The 17,519-nt window shown below is 38.3% G+C and overlaps 1 protein-coding gene across 1 annotated transcript; it reads right to left on the bottom strand.

The window, feature by feature from the left end:
- Positions 1-426: 426 nt before the first annotated feature.
- On the bottom strand, positions 427-16,110 carry fgf10a (fibroblast growth factor 10a). The gene is made up of 3 exons (XM_083565289.1): positions 15,012-16,110; positions 3,129-3,232; positions 427-1,945 (listed from the first exon to the last, which is right to left on the bottom strand). The coding sequence occupies exons 1-3, from the start codon at positions 15,325-15,327 to the stop codon at positions 1,751-1,753; spliced, it is 615 nt and encodes a 204-aa protein (XP_083421415.1). The 5' UTR covers positions 15,328-16,110; the 3' UTR covers positions 427-1,750.
- Between the last annotated feature and the right edge of the window lie 1,409 nt (positions 16,111-17,519).

Below are 17,519 nucleotides of genomic sequence, written 5' to 3'. Positions count from 1 at the left end.
TTTAATCACTTAACATAAAAAAGTGTATTACATGCATTTTATTTATTCTATTTTTTATATCAAATATTATTTAATATAATATAATAATATATAACCAAGCAGGCATTTTATTTAAAATTGTTTTAAAAATGTAAAATCTTCGAATGTTAATAATAAACTGTTAATAAAAAAGACAAACAATTTTTTTTTTTGCATTTTCTCCGAAATTTTTTACCGTATAGTATACCGAACCGTGACTTAAAAACCGAATTTCGTGTACCATTACACCCCTAGTAGACAAAAAAAATCACCAAACATAATTCATCTTATCTAAAAAACTTCAAAAGAAAGCCAGAAATGTGTGTATTGTCAACATGTACAATGTTGAAGTCTGATATAATGTTAATCACCCCCACCAGGCCCCACCCAAATTCATATATATCACTCTGGCTTTTCAAAATTGTTTATTTAAAAGACGTGATTACAAAGTTCTATGGTGTGATTAGAAGCAAAAAAGATTTGTATGAGATTTTGAGACAGAATTTCCCTACTATATCAATGAACTGTGTGCCAAACAAAGCAAAGTTTAAAATAACGATTTAGCTGGTAAACATATATTTTTTAAATTGACTTTAAATGTATCTACTGAAATGTATCTATAATTAACTCTAGACAAAATCAATTAAATGAACCACCCAAGTTATATGTATGTGACCATGTTTGCTTACTGTGGTTGCATAACATAAAATGTCTGATGCTGGTGTGGAGTGGTACTGAGCGAGAAAGTGATTTAAAACTATGAAAGTTTTAATACAGAAACTTCATTTTGCCTATGTTTTTATTTTTGCTTATGTATAACAGTGTCAACAGCATCAGAAAGTACATCAGCAGGTCCACAAAGCTGATGATTTACTTAGTAGAAAAATTCACCTCCACACAAAACTGACATAAATTCTGCAATAAACAGAAATGTATTTATTTATTCCATGTTTTACCGATAGAATAGCTTTTTTTTAAAGAGAAGAGCATAAATGATAAAAAAAAATTGTCCATTTAATATTTTTTGTCTTTGTATCCCTTTAAATATTACATAAAATAAATAATTTATTTCAAAGCAGTCAGGTAAAGAATGGAGCTATCAAATACAGTGGCTTTGCATGTTAATAAGGATTTTTTAAAGTTGTTTTATGCTATGCTTGGCTGAGTCCAGCGCTTTGATTGACATCCCTCCGTCTCATCATTTGTTCTGGGACATGTTTGCATTTGCAGACAGAACACAGCGAGTCCGTTAGAAAAGTCAGTATAGCATACTATACAAGTTAGTATAGCATAAATAACTGTGTCCAAAGGTCAACACACACACACACACACACACACACACACACACACACACACACACACACACACACACACACACACACACACACACACACACACACACACACACACACACACACACACACACACATCCCTAAACACACAAGTACACAATACATGTGATGCACTCTGTAAATTGTCTCTTTAGGCCACTCAGGAAGGGGGCGTGTCTTTCTTGTTCTTTTATCCTTTCTGGTCCATCAAGGATTTTGGTGTCTCATATTATCTCAGGTGCCAATAATTTAAACATTATATATGATATATATCAGCAAAGAGTTCAGCTCAGTTCCTGTACATAGTGCTGTCCGCTGTCCTTCCAAATACATCTCTTGATACTGTTGAAAAAAGTTCCAAGTGTTTCCTCAGTGCAGTGAGCATTTCCCATGTACAGGCCCTATGGAATGGGAATGGGCAGGAAGTGCGTGGCCGTGTTTTTTCTGCGCGTCTTCTTGGCCCTCATTGGCTTGCCGTTGGCGCTCAGACCCACGAACATGTGTTTCTTCTTGTTCTTCCACTCCGCCGAGGCGTACGTGTTGTATCGGTTCTCCTCGATCCGCTCTATCAACTTACAGTCAGTGCCAAACTCCTTCTGGAAAATAGAAAAGAGAAAAACGTTTTGCTGGGTATATATTTTTCACATAATCACTCAGATGTTTAACATCCTGTATGGCCACAAGATATAATAATAGGAATATTTTTTAAACAAAATGTTCAATGAAAATGTTTTTTTTTTTTTTAAGTCCTAATAATCAAATCAAAGTCTATTTATAAAATAATTGAACAATCATGCTATTATTCAGTGTCAACTTGTTTTTGCAATAGCAGGAAATACTATACAGTTTTTGCATCATCTTTGTGTTTTTTTTTTTTTTGTGTTTTCCTCCCTTATTTGGCTTTACTTCTGTAAGACGTAATCGGCTGTTTTTCTCTCTCTCCTGTTTCAGGTAACATTTGCAATTCATGAGAGCAGCTGAACGAGTTCCGATGGAGCTGGAGGCCCTGAGGGACAAAGGCTGAGCTGTGGATAGTGTTGCCTGACAGTGAATGGAGCGCCGTTACGAGCATTTTGCAGTGTTTTGAGGTAAGAAGGGGCTTCTCGGCTTACTTTCCCAAAGATGACAGAAGTCTTTTTAGCTAGGAGATTATTTACAGGCATTGGAGTGGAACTGTCCTTTAAAAGGACCCAAGGCTTTTTAAGGGCCTCGAGACACATCAAAGAACCTGCGTCTTTGCTGATCTTTTACAGACCTGCTAAACACGAACTGTCTAATGCTGATGTTAAACACAGTTGTGCATTAAAACTGAACTCACGTTTAGCTAATGAACCATTTTTATATTAGTTGTTAGGAATTTTTAGTGCACATATGCAAATACAGACAAATTTTACATCAGAACAGAAGGTAGGCTAATGTTAGCCATTGTGTTAGAAATGTGGTATAGTTTGTCTTCTGATAAATAACATATTGTTTAGACCGTAATGTCAAATAGCTACTAGTGGCTACTTAACCAGCAGGAGCAGTGCAAATTAGGCCTGCACTAGGTATTATACAAAGCATTTCACCTATGCTACCATGATAATGAAAAGGAAATAAACATAAAAGCTAGCCATGATGCCATTTTGGCTTGAGCTGTGATAGGATGAACATATTTCACTTAAACTCAGGGCTTGATGATGAGCTGATATTTCTTACAGGACAAAATATGGATGTAGAGGCTATACACAATAAAATATGCAAAATTCACAGGTATTAAAGCAGAAAAAAATAACCTACCGCTCCATACACCAACCCCTTCTTGTTGATCGCAAGGTAGTAGTTGCTATTGAGGCCTTTAATTGCCACAATGCCAACATCCACAGACTTGATTTCGAGTATACCTGCAAATGATACAAAAACAAGGAAGACCATAATTGTTAATAAGTCTAAAACAAATGCATTAAAAAGTGCTTTTGGGGGGAAAAAAAACTGAGCTACAGCTCCAAAAAGCTCCATGGGGAAGCACAAGTTTACTCAATGACCCCACCTCCCATCCCACCTAAAGCCCCAGCCCACAGAAGCTGCTGTGTCCAGCAGAATTCTTACACTACATTTCCTTATTTAGTTACCTAGCTTGTGACAAGTTTATCAGTACTGCTGTATTTTTGTGTTTATAACAAACTTTCAAGCATCTGATGTAAATTGCATTAGCACTTTGTAAAACCCTAAAACAAAGTACTAATAATAACAATAATACTATCATAATAATAATAGATAATATAATATATAATAATATATAAAAAATTATCTTGAAAAAGTGTTCTCTATATAAAGGAACAGTTCAAAACATGCACCATGCATCTAGGCATGCATGAATGCCGAGAGCAAGAGGTGGAACTTGCTTCCTGAATCGACATCCAGTTGATTGGTTGGATGCAAACTGGTGGTGCATATAGTTTGCGTTTTCATTTTTGCTGAAATGAAATCAAATATTGTGTTGACATGTTGGTGACAGAGGGGATGCAATTCTTTGCTGTTTACCACCTTTGCAAGTGATTTACATTTAAATAGCAATAATGTAAATTTTATTAAATATATTATTTTAATAAAAATATATCCATTCCATTAAAAGTGCTATGCTACAATACTTCTAACTTTAGCCTTATTAATGAAAAATAAATGTATTTGACCTTTTAGTTTTCAGTTTTAATTTTGATTAAAAGTTTCAATTCATAAAGAAAGTCAAAATTGGTAGATAAAATGACCCCCTGCACACAAGATGCAAGATACTAATAACAAAAGTATGGTAAGCCAGCAGAAACCATCATAAGAACAGCCTTTAGGTAGAAGGAAGGGTGTAATGTTACAAAAAATGTTCTCTGCTTCATTCCCAACATTCCCAGTTGAGAATGAACACCATGGGCAGGTTTTTGTTAATGTTCAGGCAAACAAAACTTTATAAGAATGCTTTCTAAAACATTTTAAAAAGAGAAACATCTTTTGCTTTAACAAAGGTTTCTAGAAACCTGAAACTATTACCTGGGAAGAACAATTGTCACCCAAAATCTATTGTGCAAATATCCGTTTCAAAACCACATCCAGTTTTTCATTGATGTCACACAAATGTGGTGCAGTGGTTTAGGACACAATGGGAATTTCTGCTTTCAAAATACATGAATGAATCTGCTCAGAAGGATATGTCCTTTCTGAATTGTATTGGCAAACTCAGAATCAATGAAGATGATTAAAATTGTTTCATTTTCATCTTGAATTTGTACAACGGCAGCTCTAAAAACCATTCACAAACTTGTTTTTTTATGTTAACAGCTCATTCATCAAGACTTGGATTAATACATGTATAATTGTTAATATGGAATAATAATTAATATGGAATTGTTAACATTAAATGTTTGATTAGAAAATATTTATGGAAGGAGTCTCCAGTGTTAAAGCTTTGTCAGGTCACACTGTATCTTTCCCATAAGTCATGTAACATTCCCTATAAATAGATAGAAATATGATTTTTTTATCAGTAAGTGTTTTATCTTGGCGATAGTTCAATAGGATCCGTAGACTTTCAGAGAAACACGCAAGGTGTGAGAATTGACTGAGGTTACGATGCCAGTCCATTGCTGCAAACATTCCCGTGAACATTCCCGTTCATATAGGAACTGGTGTACGTGGAAAATATTGTTTCCTTCTATTTTCTAATGGAAAATCAATGAGGCTAACTTCATGCACCCAACAGGTCTCGGCCGCATTTGATTTATCACTCCTGTTCCTTGAAGCCACACCTGCATTAGTAAGGACACAACAGATGGATTAGGTGGGATCTAAGAGTCATCCTTCCGTCCAGACTCAGGTTGCAGCCATCTGAAGAGAGATGTAAGAGAATCTAGTGAGCCTCTCTCTGTCCTCCCTTGCCTCAGGTTTGCCAGCAAGATAGAGCGACAGAATGAAAGAGAAAGACCAGAGCCTAGATGACAGAACTGTTGGATTAGAGCAGATGATCCTCTGATCAAAGAATGACAGCGTGGATTTTGAATGTGATGAGTGTGTGCGTAAATTTGGACAGTGCGGCATCGCAATTGTATATGTATCAGTATCTGATGCAATCTGGCTCTATGAGGGATGCCACACATCTTGCATACTCTATATTCTCTATATTCTACTCTTTTGGTGTAAAGTGTAAAACTGAGAGTTACTGGGGATCGTTGAGCACAGTCGCACCTGAACTATAGGCTCTCTCATTGAGCTGTTTGATGTGGTCCATTAGATCAACAAGGGCCAATTTTCTTTTTGCAGCCCATTCGTTAATCACCACAACTGTTTCATCTGCCTGCACATACAAGTTGAAAAGAAGCTCAACAACAAAAGATGCAAGATTGTTAAGAAAAAAAAAAGAATTTGTTCCTTTAGATCTTAACCTGTACATGCTTAGAAACAAAATAAATTCAATGAACACAGTTCTTTTGACAAACATGTTTCTTTTATAAAAATGAACTACATTGGTCAGTGCAGCTCAAATCTGGAATGTTTTTGGGGTTACCATTTAAAATATAGTATGATTTTTCTTACGACAGTTATATTTTATTTTAAATCTCTTTAAATTTAATGACTCTCTCTCTCTCTCTCTCTCTCTCTCTCTCTCTCTCTCTCTCTCTCTCTCTTTCTCTCTCTCTCTCTGTGTGTGTGTATGGTGATTGTATTTCTCCCTGTATATTTCTTTGCGTTTGTATGTCTGTTATGTCTCTCCCTGTTCTTGTGTCTTTCTGCCTCTGTGTGTCTGTCTGTCTCTCTGTCTTTCTCTCCCTGTTTGTGTGTGTGTATCTGCTTCACTCGCCCTCTCTAATGCTAATTACTTACTGTAAACCATGGTTTAAGAAAAATGCAATCTGGAACTAGGCTACATTTATCTAATAAACATTTTTTGGACGTTAGCTAAAAAAAAACACCTGTGCATGTAACAAGTTTTTATGTGGCAGATTCCTTGAGAAAATGGGCAGGACCCCCTACAATGCAGCAGACATCAGGATGTGTTAATGCACAAAAAAAACTGTGCAAACTCTTGGCAAAGTCAGAGACTGATAATATTTATATCAGGTCCTGGTCCTTAAAATGTTGGTGTCATTCACGGCATCTGCTGCAACAAAAAGTGTGAGAAGTTTCTTATGGTGCAACTTAATCCCTCTGCTATCCTTGGTTTAAACCCCTTTTAGAGCTCGGATTACAACTGCTTAAAAGCATCTCGGTTTTTAACAAGCTTGCCGTGTAAAGTTCAGCTCCCTGGCCACGTGTCTTAAGGGTGTGTTTGTGTGTATGCTTGTATTTGTGTGTGTACATTGATGGTTTAATTCCGGTTCTGATCCAGATCTGTTTTTCTGTAGTATGCATTAGTTTTTTTTTTACGCAGACCTGGCTTCTGCCCCATACTCTGTAGGTGGTCACCCTCATGCTCGACGCCTGTCTACGCTCGCTTGGCAGAGTGTCAGAACACACGTTATCGCATCTTGGGATGATTACAAAAAAAAATGCTTCATGTTTTGTAGCAGAGTGAAAAGGCCCAAAGCAGAGCAAAAGAGGCCCCCAGAATCACCGGTGTTTTTGTGTGTTAGTTGCTGTGTTTTGTTTTTTAAATATATATTTTTTGGCTAAATAATAACCTGGCTAATAATCCAGGTACTTTAAAATGCAATGGAAAATATGTACCTGTTAAATAGCTAATATTTCTTTCTTGACGGTTTTCTTTCTCCCTATTTTGTTTCTCTTGACACCCCCTAACAAGCCTGGGCATATTTCCATGTCAGAATGCTTAATTGTCCTGGGAAGCCTGAACTGTGGCTTCTATGACAGACATGTCATCAATTAGCCTCGTAGTTCCCAGACCATAAAGGAAACAGGGTCCCCATTAAAAACGGTCGTTGCTGCTGACCCCGCTTTGGCTCTTGATGACACCGGCCTGCACCTTTGATCTGGCCATTGCAGACCCCCATTGCTCCTGGAGCTGAGTGCTGGAGTGATTGCTCAATTCTCTCGTTATGGCCTCCCTCCTGTGGCAATGTGGCCTCACACGCTATTTTAAACAGCATTGCTCTCACAGCCAACCATGGTTCTACCAGTTATACAATTCATTATTCATAACTAAGAATAATGTAAAACATTCACATTCTCTGCAGTTCTGTTTAGTGCAATGTCCATCATTCTCATTGGGGTCTTATTAGAGCACAGATAATAAGTCCTAAAATTTTGTACCACTCAGTAATACCTCCTACACTGCTAGAACTAATGTTTAATATCCAGTCAAATATTTGATCCTGCCACGTGGTTTGATGCCACAAAACAATTCTCATGACTTAATGCAAATGCAAAAGGGTCCCTTACATGCTAAATGTACCCCTGAAATAGTTTCAGAAATCCTGATAGAACATAGTAGTAATTCTTTTTTGGTATTTATTTTACCCTGAAACTTTAATTACTCATTAGAGTTCAGTGCCATGTTGTTACAGTAAATAATGGGGTAGTGGGATAAAGCAGAATCTATAACCACCCTTCTGTTAGATCACTTCCCACAGTGGTTTATCCCTCTTACATTTAATGTTGCGGTAGGTCTAGTCCCTGTTATTACGTAGGTTATAGCTGCTATAAAGAGTTGTTCCATCACTAGTTCTTCTCTCTCTCTCTCTCTCTCTCTCTCTCTCTCTCTCTCTCTCTCTCTCTCTCTCTCTCTCTCTCTCTCTCTCATGAATTTAATAAGACAAAAAAACGTAGCTTGCCATGTTAGTGAGTATTGGCAAAATGTAAACGCTCATATCAGAAAATGTATCTTCACCTTGCCTGTTACAAAGCACTTTACCATAAGCGATCTAAAAATTATGCCACATTTTCTTTTCTACATAACACTTGTTAACATTTTTAATGATAACATTTAAAATAATGGCATTAATATGAACGTGCTTTTCAGTTACATGGCTCACAGTCGTACATGTACTTATCTAAATGCTTCTTGAAGGGAATATTTCGAAGCATTGTCTTCCAGTTAAATTTGAACACCTCCACAATTCATTACTTTGCTCTAAATTCACTATATGGATTTCCCTCCCATCAAACAATTCATCATTTAAAGAGTGGACATCTGCTAAAAAGGCCATAACATAAGCCGTCATGTGTCTTTCGTTATGGCTTTGTTCTCCACATATCTGTCTTTGCCAAGAACTTGCGATCTCGAAGAAACACACTTGAGAATTTCACAACATGCTGGAAAACTTCATCATTTAAAGTAACACCATAAACTCTACTTGTGTATGCTTCGCTTGTAGAAGTGCCTCTTTTCTGAAATCAAATAACATGTTTTAACATATCATTCATAACGGGACAAATATGCACGATTTAGGTGTTTGTTAGCCAGACTGATTTGCGTTACTTGATGACTCACATTAAGCCAGTGAAAACATAATGTTTATGAAGTGCATGTCATCATTTCTCCATAAACTTGTTCTCCCGACAGCAGCCATATGGAGACAGATAAACAAACCAATAACAAGGTTTGAGGTTTGGCTTAAATAAATCTGTTATGTCTTGTTCACCTCAGCAGCTTATATGCATATGGTAAAATTCCGTGTACTACATTTCCTAACTAGTTCACTTTTAAGGGTATAAAAGGGTTTTTTCAAGGTTCATGTTTTTTTTCTTCTTCTTTTTCTTTTTTGTTTTGCACAAACAAGTGACAAAATTGCAAACAAGTTAGTATTTTATTCCTGTTCCAGTATCCTACCTTTTATAAATCCTGTTATACAACCTACCATTAAAGAATGTAACACCATTCTTTTAATTCATTTATAGCTACTTTTACTGTTATGGTATATCTGTGAAGTTGGTTACTTCCTGATATCACTAATGTTACAGCAGCTATAAAGAGTCATTCCCTCCCCAGCCTCTTGCTTTCTCTCTACTGAAATGAATAAAAAAAAAAAAAAATGCAGCGGCTTATGTAAACACAAAACCAAAATCTGCAGGTTCTGCTTAACTTAAAGTCACAGGTAATGTCTTTACCAGATCAGTGATAACATACATATATTATTACATACATACATATTTTTAAATTATTTTATGTGAAGCATCAGTCAGAGAAGTCCTTGTGAACATGCTGCTATTATAGAATTGATAATGGATTAGAATAAGCGTGTTAATATAAACCTTTATATAAGGTACTTCAGAGTGATGGAGCTATACAAAAATGTATCTATACCCATCAAAATCCAGCAACACTGTAGTATTATTATATTTAATTTATTATATATATATATATATATATATATATATATATATATATATATATATATATATATATATATATATATATATATATATATATATATATGCTTGTAATTCACAATAGTTTAAGTTACAAACTAATTCCCAGTTTGTAACTTAATGAGTTACATGGACTACTTATATTATTTTTTGGCCGCTTTACATTTCATAATGTGCATGTGTTAACTAGCACACATGCTTATACACGCAAACACACCACACACACACACACACACACACACACACACACACACACACACACACACACACACACACACACACACACACACATGCACTTCAATGGGGGCAAATGGACTCCAGTCACAGTCTCCTAAATGTCAGAGCAGGCACCCGTGTAGACGGAGAGCAGAGAGATCCTAGTGTGGGAACATGTTGCATTAGTAGCCTCTCGCTTTAAATATTTGGGGGTGAGCGTGAGCAGGATATAGGATCTGTGGCAGATAAAACCCAGGACTTCTGCTCCAGCCACCAGTTGCCTTAGGATAAGCTCCCTCCCACTGCACAGACTACGTGCTTTTTGTTCACACAATGTATAATTAGCCAGCATTCCTGCTTGCTTCTTCAAAAACTGGGCCAGCCATCACCAGTTGCATCGCCGGTCTTACTTTACTACCTTTGATGCTTCCATTAGACCCCCCTTTCCTCCATCCACCACCACCACCAGCACCACCACCACCATCTGTCCAGCCGCACTCTGCACAGGAATTCACCCTAGTGATGATGTAAAGACATGCCTGGGAAAATGTTTACTCCTTTCGCAGCTAGAATGGAGTGGTGCACCTCACATAAAAGCAAACTTTCATGATGATAGCATTTCACATTTACCTGAACAATCCATGCAAATCTGTATAAAGTATATTGGATTTGGAGGGAAGATGCACACGAACATCATCCATGAATCTACAATTTGTCACATCATTAAAAAAAAACACACCACCCCTGGGTATCCCTTCATTGCAATCACTTTTTCTTTCCTTATACGAATATGTGCACAAAAGTGTACTTTAACTGTTTTTCTGTTTGAAAATTTTCTGTCACACCACCAATTCACTTTTATTCCATAACCACATAGAAGTTTACTTTCTTTTAGTACAAAATACATTTTCAAGTTTCCATTATGGAAGCAGCAGTTATTAAGACACATTGTTTTAGGAACATGACATGGCGAACTGGATTCATGTCAATTTCACTTTGCGCCGAAACGACAGAAGAATATGATTTTCAGTCATCCTGAAAGCATAAAACCATTTGTGGTTCTATTATTGGCATTGTTAAATAATTAGGAGAAAGAAATGGGGTGGGTGTAAAATATGACTCCTCAATGTCTCGGTCAACTTCTAAATCAACGTAAACCGCACAATGAAACACATTCCATGTTTCCGTCTTCTATTAAAAACAATATTTGACTGCAATAAAACAGAGCATTCTAATCGGAGACATCATAAATAGTTTGGAAAAACTTTATCTGGCAAATTCACTTTGGTCCACAGACTAATAGTCAGTTGTGTAAAGTAAACAGTGCTGAGAGGGAGACAGAGCTGTTCCTCCCTAGCACAAGCCATGCTACAAACAGCCGTTTGCTTTAAGTTATGGGGTCAAAGGTTAGGCATACATCTGGTCTCCCATACCTCTGCTGTGAGCTTTCAATAGGGCAAAACCAAGACATTAAACTCAAAAGAGATGGAAGCAGGCGACACTGATTGATTTGTGAGTGCATGTTTAGGTGGTTGGGTTTCAAATATTTTGAGAAGCTACCAACTGACATTCAGTGGTCTCACTCAAATAATGCAGTAAACAGTTTCAAGTTTCGATGTAGCTGCTGAATAAAAGGTTACAGGCTTTATTTATGTAAAGAAGCATTGGATTTTGATAAAAGAAAGATTAATTAAAATAGTCACTCTGTATAAAGTGATGAATCAGGAAGTTAACCAACTGAAATATAATTTCTAATCTACACCTCTTAAAGTAGGTTTATGATAATGTGATGGTTATGAGAAAACTTGTCTTAAACTGTCTAGGAAAGATGAGTGTAGAAACTTAACCAAAATTAAGACACACTAATGTTAAATTCTTTTTTCAAACCACAATACACTTGAAAGCTATGCACATGGAGCATGATGTCATTATGAAGAGCACACATTAAGTGCATTTCTCCTCTTTTTACACCATTGGATTACCTGTACATGCACTTGCTGCAGTTTGGCAATCATGTACTGTCAAAGAACTGCGGGCTTGGTTCACATCCACTCTGCTGAGAAGCCCTGTTAACTACAAATGTCACAGCAGCCTCCAATTCAAGCTCAGGTCAATGGTGAAATGGAGTAGTATCGCTTGACAAGGGGTAGTATCTCTTGTACCTAATAATATTTCCAAAACGAGCAATGAAGTGGCTTAGGCCCTTTTTGCAAATGGACGTCCATTATATAACAACCCCATATGCAATTTTTAGAAATGTTTGTCGAGCAAAAAAGTACATGAGCTGACAGATGAGGTGTTATGACTCCTAACTCCTAAGAGTGCCACTGGCTGCCCAATTAATTTTGGCCTTGATTCATCTTTTTTGCAGCTGGCACCATCTTAATTCCTAATTGAGCGTTTTTAGATTCAACTGCATCTAAATTGCAATTGCAATTGCAATCTAAAGTACAGAAGGGTGGAAAAAGGGGGAAATGGCCACCACATTGACCTCTGTTTGATGTCCAGTCCACAAGTTGACATAATGATTGGATATACCCCTGCACTTTGAACCCCACAACCAGTAGTTGAACCCTAAACTGCTAAATATGCTCAGTCAAACATGTCAAGGTCTAATGATGCTCATTAAGAGTTTCCTCCTGGCCAGATTTGGACTTAAAATGCTACATTTTCCCCCCTGAACTGCACGGTTCAAAACCTGGATCAGGTTCGCTCTTAAAGGAACAAAACAAACTGAGAGCCATCCCTAAGTTAAAGAAAGGAAGAGAAAGTCTGGGCAGTAAGTTTAGCTGATTTTGCTTTCTCAGTCCAAAAAGCATCACAGTGAGACTGTTGTTTTCCACTGGGCTCAATATGCCAAGGACAGCTTGGACTTCCAGCAGCACCAGCACCAGAATCAGGGGCCGTGTAAAAAAAAAAATGTCTTGTGGGAGATTGCAAGTTTCAAAACAACAATGTGACAAAGTGATACTGAGCAAATGGATTCTGAAAGGGGGAAATCAAACAATATGGTTGGTATTGGATTACAAGCTACACATAGTTCTTTTGTGGAAAGCGGGACTTTAGAACTAAAGTCGGCTGAAGACTGGCTCAGCGCTCGGGTCCTGACAAAGAGGCTCTCTCAGTCTGAAAAAGAGGGACGCTTCATCACACTTAGGCTTTCTGTAAATGTTTCTCAAACTTGAAATGCGATCATGATCACTTGTTTAATAGCAAATATTAATCTTTCTTTCTCTCCCTCTACACACACACACACACACACACACACACACACACACACACACACACACACACACACACACACACACACACACACACACACACACATTTCTGGCCTTACGTTTATCTCATTTTAAGTGACAAGTGTTAAACAAGCATATTATGCTGGAAGCATGTCACCTATTATAGCATCTTGACCTGTGATTTATACTAAAACTAGCACAAAGGAAGGAATCAAAATGATTGACTATTCATAAAAAAATCTAAATAAAAAGATCATGTTTATTTACATTAGAACTGATGTTGGTGTCCTTTTTAACATTGAATAATTTCAGGGTCATGTCAAATCACACTAATGATGGTCAATTACCTAATTAGTCGACCATTTTTAAACACTCAGGATAGTAACCTGGCCTGAGGTAATCACTAATGCGATACCAATCCACACATGTGTACACACTGGGGAATATGCTCCAGACACCCATATTAAGAAATATTAAGCAGAACATGCAAAGGAAAGTTTAAAAATGACACCAGGTTTGACAAAGGTGAAGCAAAAACATTTCAGCACAATAAAAGATGCTGATTTTGCCATTACATTCCGGGGTCATTGCTGGTGAGTAGGTTTTACAGACTTGTTACAGACAGCAAAGATGGGTTCTGATCACAGAATAAACAAACCTCAGAAGCCGAACGCTTACACGTTGAAGAGGGCACTGCTACTCCCTCGTGGCCATCCACAGAATCCTGAGCTAAATGTCTGAATCTTGTTTTGGGGAAACAATTCCTTGTGTTCCCGCAGGCCATCTCCATTTTTCTGCTGTGACGGCAACAAATACAAGATGCGATTCACACTGCAACCCCTCGTGCGGCTGGCTGGAAAATTTACCAGCACGGTTTGTGCCTTGAGCTCACTGTGGGAGCTAATCACAACCGAGTTATATTCACATGTGGTAAGCAGTTGGCACATCTAACAAATAGAAGTCGTTCCACCTATATAGGTGCTACGAGGCTCAGTCGGGTCATTTAGTTCATTTTATTATCCTTTAGCTGTCAAACATCACCGTAATAGAATAAACACTTGATTGGTTTTCGACACGCTTCACCACTTTATTCAGAGTCCCTTTAGCATGATGCGTTTAAGAGGTGCTCAGCTAATTGAACTACCCGCAGCCATGTCTCATAGGGTTCCAGCACTCTCTGTCTGTAATAAAAAATAACATGCACATGGGTCCCATATGGCAAAGCCTTTTTATAAGGACAAATGTACACACAGCGTAGCCGCCGAAAAGTGTACAGGGCGGGTTTGGGGTGTGCTTGCCAGGTGTTTGGCCTTAATTCAGAAGCCTGGAATAAAGTGCAACAGTAAACTTCACATGCAGACTAATGGATTATTTGAACTTAAATATAGCTGCAAGGGGACAGAGCATCATTTGCACTCAGGAGAGGTTAAAAGTAAAATAACATGACTTGACCCATTAGCTTAGATCAGAGTAGAATACTTAAATGCAAGCCTCTTTATTTTTAAGTGATTCTTTTGTTGTAATGATAATATAAATATGCTGGCAGGTTTGTGACTAATTTAAATTGATGGATTTTGCTGTAAATATAAAATAAAATAAAAGAGGGGGGGTGTTCCTTGTTATGTCTAATTGGTTCCAGAAATTCTGCTATGAATGAATCTACACTGAGGGAAAAAAAAACCTAAGGGGGGGCCCTTCTGTTTTACACGCAAAGCAGAACTTCCAAACAACGTGGTAAGTGGTGCCACTGCAAGCTCAGGTAAGGTTCTTATTATCTGTGGGCATATATCAAAGGCAGCGAGAAAATTAATTGCTCTATATCCCGGGAAACATTTTGCCTCTACAGGTCCCACATGTTAAGAGGAAAAAGGAAAAAAGTAGAAAGCATGAGAAAAAGAGAGAAAATACTTACTGAACGGATCATCCTTTGTCTTGGTGCCATTGACAGTGCCGTTCTTATCAATCCTGAGAAAAAACTTCTGGTAGGAGAAAAGCTTCCTGCGTCGCACATCTCCTGTGAGGTGGCTGTAGCTGCGGACATGCCGGCCCACCACCACCGCGGTTGAGGATGAGTTGTTGGCCACCCTGGAGGTTCGTGCGGCCCTGCGGGCATCGTGGCACGCCACAGGCAGAGCCGAGAACGCAAGCACAAGCAGCAGCAGCAGCGAGGACGGGTAAGACACACGAACCCAGGCTGCAGCACTCTTAGTCACTTCCCATGTGCACATTGTACTGGTGGGTGGAGGACTAGGAAGAGCCTCACAGAAAGGTACATGCTGGAGAGCTGCCTGGGAGAATGGAAGAGGCCAAGGGGCAGAGCCCCAAGAGTCCGTCGTAAATGTCAATTCCTACTCTGGACCTGGTTCCCTTCGTGTCCGAAAGGAAAGTGTCAACATCCATAACTCGGTTCACTCACCCACTTGCCCTTAGAGACGGAGCCACAGTGCCCGTCAGCGTGCTCCCGTCAAACTTTTAAAAATCAGGGAGTAGAAAAATGTCCTTTGAAGAAAAAAAGTCCAAATAAAATGTAAATAAAAAAGCTGCAGAAGATGACAGAAGATGGGAGAATCCAAAAGTTGTGTAATCCCTGGTCCCTCAGCAAGTGAGTCTGTGTGGGCAGTGAAAGAGACGAGAGCGTGCCTCTTTCACTCCTTCCACTACTCTGTGTGAAGAGTCCCTCCTGTGTGTCCTGCTCTCTGTCCTGAGGTGGAGCAGGATGGAGCTCTTCCTCTGAAGTGACTGAGCTCTGCCACTCTTCTCACCTTATTTATTCAGACCAGGGCCCCAGATGTAATCTTTTTAGGTAATAGGCAGTCTATGAAAAGTCCTCAGCTTTGAAGATCCGTATGCGTGTATGTGTGTGCGTGTGTGTATGTGTGGGTGTGTGTCAGAATAATTTTCTTTCTGCTCTTCTACTATCTGTCTCGCTTTCTTTCTCCCAGTTGCTGTCTTCTTGTGCTCTCTCTCTCTCTCTCTCTCTCTCTCTCTCTCTCTCTCTCTCTCTCTCTCTCTCTCTCTCTCTCTCTCTCTCTTTCTCTCTCTCTCTCTCTCTCTCTCTCTCTTGCTCTTAGCCCTTCCCACACGGCTCCCTCCCTTTTAAGTTGTGAGCCCCAAGTTGCCCGTGCAGAGCAGCCAGGTTTCTCTCTCTCTCTCTCTCTCTCTCTCTCTCTCTCTCTCTCTCTCTCTCTCTCTCTCTTTCTCTCTCTCTCTCTCTCTCTCTCTCTCGTTCTCTCGAACTTTTCCTCCAGATCCCTCTGGCCATGTGAGCCTTATCAGAGACACCTGGAACTTTTCTCCTCATTTACTCACCGCCCCTTCTTTCCCGGTCCTCAACAGCAATCCTGTTCCTCCCTTTTAAAAAAATTATGACACACCTCCACTTGCGCTGCATGTGAGCCATGGCCTCTCTAAACTTCAAAGCACCTGGAACCTTGCTTTTATTGTCATGAGGACAATTAAAGTCCCCTAAATGCCCCAGAGATGACTGGGGGAAAGACAGAATTACAACACTCACACTGCACGAGAACCTACGGTTGTCATGTCAATGAATATACACTGGCTCTGACTCATGTCTGACTTTGTGTTTTTTTTTTTTGGTTGTTGCTATTTCATTTCATTTTTTTTTTACATTGTTGGATGACCTCCATATCCCTGCTCTTTACTTGTCATTCTTGTCATATTTGCTTGAATGCCTCTGCAGAGGCTGACTGAAATACAGAAGACAGAATAAAGAGGATTCTTTCTGGTTAAGCTTTCAAAGTCGAATCCTGTAACAGTCTAGACTCACATTCTTATTTATTTATTTATTTTTGTTGAAATGACATTACAGAAAGAAAGAGATTTATCACATGAGTAACTGAGTAATAAACTGAAAACAGTTTATGAAAGTTTAAAAATGAGATGTACAGAATGTTTCAATTTACACCAAATATTTAACTGTCAACCAACATACTTGGTACCGTAAAGCAACTGGTTCTGAACTGTGCAAACTTAACCCTTCATCATTATGCAGCCTTTGTATCATCAAACGCAGCATTTGTGTATGAAGTATGCATCTACAAAATAAATGTGAACTCACTTCTTAAATATAATCTACACCTTCAAACTCTAGGCCACTCCCATAACTTGAATCTGATACTGTTTTGGATTGACACCAAACTATTGAGACAGAATGATGGCGCTACATTATTATTTTTTTATCTGCTCATATCGCCTTTTTGTTCATGTTTATAAATATCAACTATTAAAATGGGATAAGATTTGCAAACATGTACATAATAAACAGATATGGAAGCATCTTGATGATATACACATGGCCATCAAATGTCAGAAAGAAATCAATTTCAATGCAAAGTGATTATTAAAGTGAGCATGCATGTTGTGCTTAATTATTAGTACTGTACACATTACCATAAGATGA

The sequence above is a fragment of the Silurus aristotelis genome, assembly GCF_946808225.1.
Source record: "Silurus aristotelis genome assembly, chromosome: 16".
NCBI lineage: Eukaryota > Metazoa > Chordata > Actinopteri > Siluriformes > Siluridae > Silurus > Silurus aristotelis.
This window is presented reverse-complemented; position numbering and strand designations above follow the sequence as displayed.